Source organism: Phragmites australis, chromosome 3, assembly GCF_958298935.1.
Source record: "Phragmites australis chromosome 3, lpPhrAust1.1, whole genome shotgun sequence".
NCBI classification, from domain to species: Eukaryota; Viridiplantae; Streptophyta; class Magnoliopsida; order Poales; family Poaceae; genus Phragmites; species Phragmites australis.
Genome location: NC_084923.1, coordinates 28,501,136 through 28,510,174, shown reverse-complemented (window position 1 = coordinate 28,510,174; position 9,039 = coordinate 28,501,136). Strand labels below are relative to the sequence as shown.

The 9,039-nt window shown below is 40.9% G+C and overlaps 1 protein-coding gene across 1 annotated transcript; it reads right to left on the bottom strand.

The window, feature by feature from the left end:
* Positions 1 to 1,069: 1,069 nt before the first annotated feature.
* Positions 1,070 to 7,293, bottom strand: LOC133912765 (pyruvate, phosphate dikinase 2). The gene is made up of 17 exons (XM_062355668.1): positions 7,060 to 7,293; positions 6,376 to 6,538; positions 6,011 to 6,246; positions 5,745 to 5,873; positions 5,121 to 5,300; positions 4,576 to 4,713; positions 4,291 to 4,455; positions 3,955 to 4,116; positions 3,724 to 3,813; positions 3,501 to 3,639; positions 3,031 to 3,208; positions 2,727 to 2,856; positions 2,292 to 2,420; positions 1,981 to 2,118; positions 1,701 to 1,778; positions 1,468 to 1,559; positions 1,070 to 1,335 (listed from the first exon to the last, which is right to left on the bottom strand). Exons 2-17 carry the CDS (start codon positions 6,533 to 6,535, stop codon positions 1,293 to 1,295), a joined length of 2,187 nt encoding a protein of 728 aa, XP_062211652.1. The 5' UTR covers positions 6,536 to 6,538; positions 7,060 to 7,293; the 3' UTR covers positions 1,070 to 1,292.
* Between the last annotated feature and the right edge of the window lie 1,746 nt (positions 7,294 to 9,039).

Below are 9,039 nucleotides of genomic sequence, written 5' to 3'. Positions count from 1 at the left end.
TTGCACCAACTATGGTAGAAGTACTTATGTGTATGCAAGCTTGGTCTCGAGCCAACATGTTAGGTAACTAGTTTACATTCAATCCCAATACTTCTAATGTATATGGTTCCAATGTTCTATGCACTAACTCTTGAGTTTTGAACACTATGTTAATAGGCCAGGAGTCCACCTTTGTTAACGCATTGACAACTTGTCCTAACAATGAAGAGGAAGAGGTGGTAATATCATCAAATCATTCTTGTAAATTGTGGTTTCTGCATTTGAGCTCTTTGGTTTTAGGAAGAACCTGATTCAAGTGTTGTTGATTGATCATTGATGCTTGTTGTACGAACAATTATCACTACATATGTACATTCAGCTGCTGATTGATCATTGACACTTTAAATGCTTGCAGCAGATTCAAGTTGTATTACTTTGTGTGTTACTTTGCTTCATTGCTTGGAAGTTTCTTATATTACTTTATACTAGCAGCAGATCTACAGATGATGTGCATCAGTGCATGTGCTTGTTTGTTGTTTCAATGGGCTGCAGATGATGTTATTTTGTGATGTACTACTATCATTCTAGTACTATTACTCTATCTGATGCCTGTGAGGTATGATGCTAGCAGCAGATGATGTCATTTTGCTTTATATTATTTTGTGATGCAAGCAGCAACTGATGTGCATGTGCTTATATTACTTTATCATGATGCTTGTTCGTTTCATTGTTCTCTTGTTTTGGTATGGTGCGCAACACAAAACTATTGGTTTGTTTCATTGATAGGATCAACAGTCAAGTTGCAGAGTGCAAACAGATCAAGTCTTAGGTCACCACCAAGGCCAAGGGTTGTTTTGAACCTGGTTTGCTTTTCAGGTTCAAGTAGGGTTTCATATTTCAGGTAAGTACATTCTCGTTCTATCTAGCCCCGACCTGATCCGTTACCATCCTTACATGGATGGGCCTATCCGATCGTGCATTCCTCAAGGTTCAATCATCTGTACATGGCCAAAGTAAAAGGATTCTATTTCTGAGCCTCTGTACAGCGCTGTAGGTAAACAAGCTATTATACAACTTGTGAACATTGACATTCCCAGCATCAACACCATTGGATGGATATATACACATACGTCTTACCAAGTACCATGGATATCCAAAAGATTAGCTTTACATAAGCATGCAAACCTAATTTACAAGTGACCCGTTCGTCTCTCAACCAGGCATTCAACAGGTGCCATCTGTGCATTATTTATTTACAAGATGCACCAACGATTGCTTGCTGAGGAGCTACACACATTCACTCGCGCTCATCATCAGAGGACCGCCTGTGCTGCGGCTAGCCTTGCAATTGGGACCCTGCATTCAAATGGTCAAGTGTGTTATCAAAATTGTTGAGTGCATTAGTCACACCAGCTCAAACCAGTGGTTTGACAACTTGATCACACGTATTGTTCATTGTCCTTCATGGAGGATATGATAGTGGCTAACCTGAAAGGTGAGCAAGAAACATAATCCAGCCCAGCCTTCGCGAAGAAGGCAACTGAAGAAGGCTCACCACCATGTTCACCACAAATGCCCACCTATGATTACAAGTTATTCCCAAAAACAAATATCAAGTTGATCAGGAACCAAACAAACTCTGCGCTCCAACTGGAGAAAGGAGATTAAGGATGACGCATGTGTTCTCCCTTATGCATCATGCTTTAGGAACAACTGATTACCTCCAAATCAGGCCTCGCCCTCCGGCCCCTCTCTGTAGCAATCTTAACCAGCTCTCCCACTCCCTTCTGGTCAAACACCTGAAAATCCAGACACAAATTATGAATAGAGCACTTCAGAACAGACCAAGTTTTAATGATGCCATCTGTGCATTATTTATTTACAAGAGCTAACAGAAAAATAGTATTGCATGTATAAAGCAGGTTCGTCTTTCCTCTGCTGTCGAGTTTGTGGGACAACTGATAAGCTTGAGCTTGAGATCTTGATTAGGGTAAAATTTACCTCGAATGGGTCATGCTGGAGAATACCCTGAGACAAGTAAGTTGGGAGAAACTTGCCAATGTCATCCCTGCTGTAACCAAATGTCATCTGTGTTAGGTCGTTGGTCCCAAACGAGAAAAACTCTGCCAGCTCTGCTATCTGTCAACCATTGTAATCACATTCACAGAAAGATACATCAGTATTCATGATTGTCAATAATTATAGACATTTCTTATCACACAAGTATATGCTCTTTCTAATCTTATTGGGCATAGTACCTCCTATGGAACGGACCTGTACACAGGCAAACTACAAGGTTCATATCTATTTACCTCATCGGCTATAAGAGCCGCTCTAGGAACCTCGATCATGGACCCAATTTTGTAGCTAATAGCTGTTTCGGCGTTGGCAAAAACCTTGTCAGTGACTTGACGAATCACACTGACCTGTTGGCCAAGTTCCTGAAAATTAGCACTCAAATATCAGTTCCCTTGAGAAACACACAAGCAATTAAACGATGCTGATCCATCTTATGGTGCAAACATTCTGAAACTAACCAGAAACATATGAGACATGGAGATTTTGCAAAAAAAAAAGAATAAAAAAGAAAAAGGCAACCTGCTCCTATTCATCTACAGAGAAAATAAAACATCCCCGAAGTTTTATGGCATTCCACTATTAGTTCTAATGAAATTCTCCTATACATGTCAAACATCACAAAAAAATACAATTAGCTCTATATAAAGTTCAAGAAGAAACTTGCATACCTGAGGTGTTCCAACAAGAGGCACCATTATCTCTGGGAAAACTTGAAAACCTTGATCATGCATAGCAATAGCAGCTTCGATGATGGCACGGGCTTGCATTGCCGTTAGTTCTGGGTATGTTATACCAAGCCTGAAAATGTGAAGCAGAAGAGGTGATGGGGCATAAAATAAAGACTAACAATGACTTGAACAAAACATGTAGTTTCTTGCCAGTTTCAATGAAACATAATAGCGCTGCCTTTTTATATTAAAAGGGCCAGCAAGCAAGTGCATGTTGCAAGTGAACACAACACAAAAAACATACCTGCACCCACGGAAACCCAGCATCGGATTCACTTCGGAAAGTTTTTCTACCCTTGCAAGGATTTCCTGATGAGTAGATTTAGTACCAGAAGACAATGCATGTACAATATCCTCAGTGTTACCCTCCGGAAGGAACTCATGAAGTGGAGGATCCAAGAGCCGGATAGTTACTGGAAGGCCTAGAACACAAGCATGGATGCAAAAATTCACGATTAAATGATAAGATTTCAATTTTACACTTCATACTAATTTTTATTTGAGAAATGATGTGAGACACTCAAGAGATCAATGTTCATCCTGTAAAAAAACCATACGAATGTTCAGTTAGAGTGTGACAATCATGAGGTTATTAAGCAATCAGAATTACCTGAACTGAAAATAATAGTATTGCAGCTGTAGCTTTATCAAAGCCAAAAATTAAATTTCGACAATTGAGAAGTCAAATAAGGATGCATGGTTGTTATCACATACCATCCATTGCACGGAAAATCCCTTCAAAGTCAATTCTCTGATATGGCAGGAGAAGGTCTAATGCTTTTTGCCTCTGTTCAGTAGTATCCGCCATTATCATCTGTCTCATGGCCTTTATCCTCTCATCGGAAGAAAAGAACTGAAGAAGAAAAATGATGCGGAGACAACATTGAGCATTAATCATATACAGACTATAACATAAAGCGTTATACCAACTACCAACCATGTGCTCAGTTCTGCACAATCCAATCCCTTCAGCACCATTGTTTCTTCCAGTCAGTGCATCTGCAGGAGTGTCGGCATTAACCATAACCTACAACAGCAAACCTATATGAAACAAGGATTATGACGGAAGAATGACGTATTTATTTTGCTTGATTTGATTTTAGTGGGAATCATGGAGTGCCAATTGCGACCAATAAATATTTTTATTTATATTGATACAGACTCTTACCTTAAGTTGTTTAACTTCATCCACCCAAGACATAAATGTTCCTAAATCACCACAAAGTACAGGCGGGGATAGAGGCAGCTTCCCTAAAATAACTTCACCAGTTGATCCGTTCAGTGACAACCAATCGCCTTCACAAAGCACCTTGTCCCCAACCACTAACACCTGTATAAACAAATTTATACAAATGTAAACAAACAGTATCTGAAACCCAAAAAGATCAAAATAAGATCCATTTTTTGTCTTCTTGATATCTTTATAACAATGCAATAGCCACCATGGCATCAAACAAGATTCTATCTAAGAATGTGTGCAGGAAATTATTTAAATGTTAATCACCTTCTCAGCATCATTTACATGGATACTTGAGCATCCTGCCACACAACATTTTCCCCAGCCGCGGGCTACAACTGCTGCATGAGAAGTCATACCACCTCTGGCTGTGAGAATTCCAGCGGCTGCATACATGCCACCAACATCCTCTGCGCTTGTCTCAGTCCTCACCTTAAAATTTTTACAAGTAAAAAGAATTGTTATACTACAACATGAGGAAAAAAAAAGGATGTCTAATAGCTTCGAAATTGAACTACAGAGACTAATGAGTGTATTCAAAAAGTTGATTACCAGAACGACAGATCTTCCTTGTGCATGCCAAGTTTCAGCATCATCAGCTGTGAAGACAATCTGACCTACAGCAGCTCCTGGTGATGCAGGTAAGCCCATTGCGATGACTTTGTCTTCATACGATGATGGGTTCTCAAACTAGTATAGCACAAAGCCAAAGAAAGAGTGTAAATAGGCACGTTGCCATTATTTTGATTGTTAGTGTAATATTGACTGAAAGTAACTAGCAAAGTTCATTTAATGACAATGTACCACTCACTATATGTTACAATGTACTACTCGCTATATGTTACATCGGAAAATGATTAAAAGGTTCCTGTTATTTCTAGTTAGCAGCTGGGTGCTTCATTCATATTTCATTCTGTAGCCTGACAAGTTATGAATGAAATACCTGTATATAGTTCTTTTCCAAGGTTATATTTAGACCCAATATATTTCCTTAATTTAATAGAAATGTGTTTTGCTACATTTTCCCTTTTGAGAAAATATTTGTCTACAGAGTATATAATGCACCAGACGTGTGATACTAGTTACTTAGATAACACCTGTGGATGAAGAAGCTGGTCCAAGTGTCGTGGTTCCACCATCTTAATTGCCAAACGATGGTCAATCATGCCCTCATTGACCATGTCTACCGCAATCTTTACTGCACCTTTGCCGGCGCGTTTCCCGGTTCTGCACTGAAGCATCCAAAGTCTGTTTTCTTGAACAGTGAACTCAATGTCCTGCATTGAGTGTGAAAATAATTTATCTAAGGTCAAGCACAAGACATTGGTGTAGTTACATTACAATTAATCTGAGGGCCAGCACAAAATATCACTGTGGAAACTATAACTCCTAATGCTTGTAACTATGCCAATTAGCATTCATTTTCAACATTTCAAGGAGTTGATTGTAAATTTCTAATTTACCTAGCTGTCATATCGTTTAAAACATGCTGTCAATATAGTCACACACCTTTCCAATCATCTGAAATGAAGGCTGTAACTTACTTCAGAATTAGTTCAAATTTAGAAAAACACCTTTTGAATAACTTATTCCTCCATGATGTAAGAAAATCGTTTTGGACATGAAATTTTGATGGTGCTCAAAATGAAGGTATACACACACACGGAAATTAAAATAGTAATATAAAGAGGAAGCTAGATAATTAGACTAGTATATTGTACCATCATTTCTTTGTAATGTCTTTCCAAGATTTTGCAGTTCTCAACAAGTTCTGCATAAGGCTCTGGCATGCACTCCTTCATGGCATCAAGATCTTGTGGAGTTCTAATTCCAGCAACCACATCCTCACCCTATAAAAGAAGATATTCGTGTTAGACTGTTAGTCGTTCCAAAGTCAGCATAAACTGAAACCAGACAGTAGTGAAACAAAACATTATGCCTCATGGAACCTTAGATACGAAAGGCGGACAAATACTAATACTTATACCTGAGCATTGACAAGGAACTCGCCATAAAGTTTTTTCTCTCCAGTACTTGGGTTCCTTGTAAAGAGGACACCGGTGCCCGATGTGTCGCCCATGTTGCCAAACACCATACACTGAACATTCACAGCGGTGCCCCTCAATCCGGTAATCCGGTTTATGCTTCTGTACTTTTTTGCCCTAGCGCTATCCCATGATTCAAAGACAGCCAAGACTGCCAAATGCAACTGCCTCGTTGGATCTACAAATATGCGCAAAAGATGAGAAAAGAAGAAATATCCAGTTCTAGTTTCTATAATATTGCCTCTCAAAACAGATAAAAATTGATATTACATATAATAGCTTATGTAATAAATGCCGCTGCACATACCTGAGGGAAATTGTTCACCTTTGGCTATGACATAAATATTCTTATATTGAGTTACAAGTTCTTCCAGATCCTTGAAATTGAGCTCAGTGTCATTTCGCAACCCTTTGCCAACTTTCATGGCTTCTAGTTTCTCTTCGAACAGCACACGAGGTATGCCCATAACCTGATAAATTCACTTATTGTAAGAACATTGAATTTAATACATAGATTAACTTTAAGGAAGAACATGGGTCAACTATTTCAGTAAGCTTATGCAGCAAATAAAAGTCATGTTAAGCTGTAAAGAGAAGTGAACCAATGGACACCATATATAGATATTTAAAAAGAATTGTTCTAATTGCGTGCCGTACTGCGCTGTATTGAACATATGCAGCGTCGCTACTCACTGGACCAAAATGGTCACGTTGCCATTTTCTTTACACAGCTCGTAATGCCAAACTATACATGTGAAATCGAATAGAATTCACAGAAATTTTAGATTGAACAGAATATTCTAATTTATATATGTTTCCAAGGAACATTCCTATACCGCGAACTAGATCCAAATTTGGAGTTTGATTCCAAACTGAATTCGAACTTGAAGAATGCTTCTGACCTAAAACTGGATCTGATTCTTGAGATACAAACCCAACCGGCCATTTGGGCAGGATCCAGCGAAACAAAAAAAAGGAAAGAATGTCCTACCAGTCGGCTCCAGGCCCCGGAAGGCCTTCACGGTACGGTCCACGGCGCGGCGCGGCATCGCCGGCCACGCCACGCTAAGGTCAGCGCCCATGGACGGCAGTTGGGTCCGGTCGCCGGCTACGACCGCTGCTCCAGCACGAGACATCGCTGGCGCCGCGTTGCAGCCGGCGGCTCGGTTCCGCGACTGCCGCAAGGCACAGCGAGCGCCGAGCGGAAGCAAGAAATGGGAAAAAAAAATCAAGGGGAAAATGAAGAGGCAATAAGATGGAAGCAGGGGAAATGGGCCTGGTTTTTTGTTTGGGCCCACAAGCGTGACTTTTTCCGAGGACCGGTTAGGTTTAGGGTTGACTAACTGAGTAAGCGGTTGTGACTATTAAATTTTAATTATTGATTTTTATAATAAATTTTTAGTTTTTCAGTACACAAAAACCAGAAAGCCAGCTAGAATATGCTTCTCAGTTTTAGTTTATTTTAGTTATAGCCGCTTCCTCAGTCAGCCAAAAACAACAGAAATCGGGGCTAGAAGCCAGCTGTTTGGATAGCTTATAGCTTTTTCAGGGAAAGTTAAAAAAAACTATTCAAACGGGGGTTAATATCTAGCCGATGTCGATGGCATACATAATCTTCTACAGTAGTTAAAAAAACATAAATGAACCTTTTACATGAAAGTATCCAAATTCTTCGAGTGAAAAAATAGGTGTTGACGTAAGAATATGTCTTGCACGAACAAGCACGGAGAGAGTACACTCAAAAGAGTATGCTCAAGCTTAGAGAAAAGTAGAGAGGAGGGAACACCAGATATGTGATGGTCAAGAATGATAGGTCAAGAAGGATTGGTTCCTTGTCTGATGGCCAAAAGCCTGTATTTATAGTGTCATATAGGGTGTAAATATACGAATATAACTTTACAGAGATAGCGATACAAACTATCAATATCCCATAGGGACTTAAGACCAGTTAAATCACTCGGTATGGGTCTAGGTATGATGTATTTTACTCCCAACTAGAAGATATTATCTATCATGGCAATACAGTAGTGCAAGTGGCCTTAGGGACATGGCGCCCAACTAGTCGCCTATTACGGCGCTGCGATGTCAGAGGTGTCAGTTTGGCCCCCCACTTGTACTTGGTATGTCAAGACGGCTCCCATATGCATCGTATTGAATGCCGATCATTTCCTTGCTGGAGGAGGACAACTGGTGAGCTCTCTGGTTGGTCTTTCTCTAAGATCAGACAGCCTCTCTCTCCGAGTTTTGGGGAGGCTACCTAGGCTCCGGGAGACAGGGGCTCCGAAAGGCCATGGCTTTAGGGGTGTCGAGGGCTCCGGGAGGTTATGGCTTGGGGGCGTCGAGGGCTCTAGGAGATAGGGGCTCCGGGAGGCTATGGTTCCGGGGGCACTAAGGGTCCTTAGAGACGACCTCACCCTTCCCTAAAGGACGGCTTCTTCTCTCGTCTTGGGGATAGCTTCCGGAGGGACCTACGGCCTCCGGAAGCTGGGCTTTCTTTTGTGGAGTTGAAACCCAAGGGTTCCAACGGAGCTTCTAGTGGTGACCTTTTAGTGGTATCTACGGGCTGGGGTATTTCCCTAATAGTACCACCTCATTTTCTAGCCCGAGGTAAGGAGGGTTGAGCAGATGTAGAAGGAACTAACTCCAGCCTGGCCCCGTAGTCTGGATATCTCACGTCGTAGCCTCTATCCGTATAGGAGTCTTTCAGTGATAATCATGAGCGATGATGTCGAAGCCATATGGGGACGGCGAGGCTCTGTGGTGTAGGTGGCACTGAGGCCGAAGGCCATTGTGATGCTGGAAGAGGCACCATGTTTTAGAGTTCGTGCGGAGGCCAGAATGAGCCATTCAACTTTTCTGATAGTAAGTCTTCTTGCCACTTGAGCCATTGTAGCGGGGGTCGTGCGTGGAGGCAAGATTTTTTCTTTGTCATCGATGTAAGTACATTCTTTGTCATCGATGAAAGTACTGA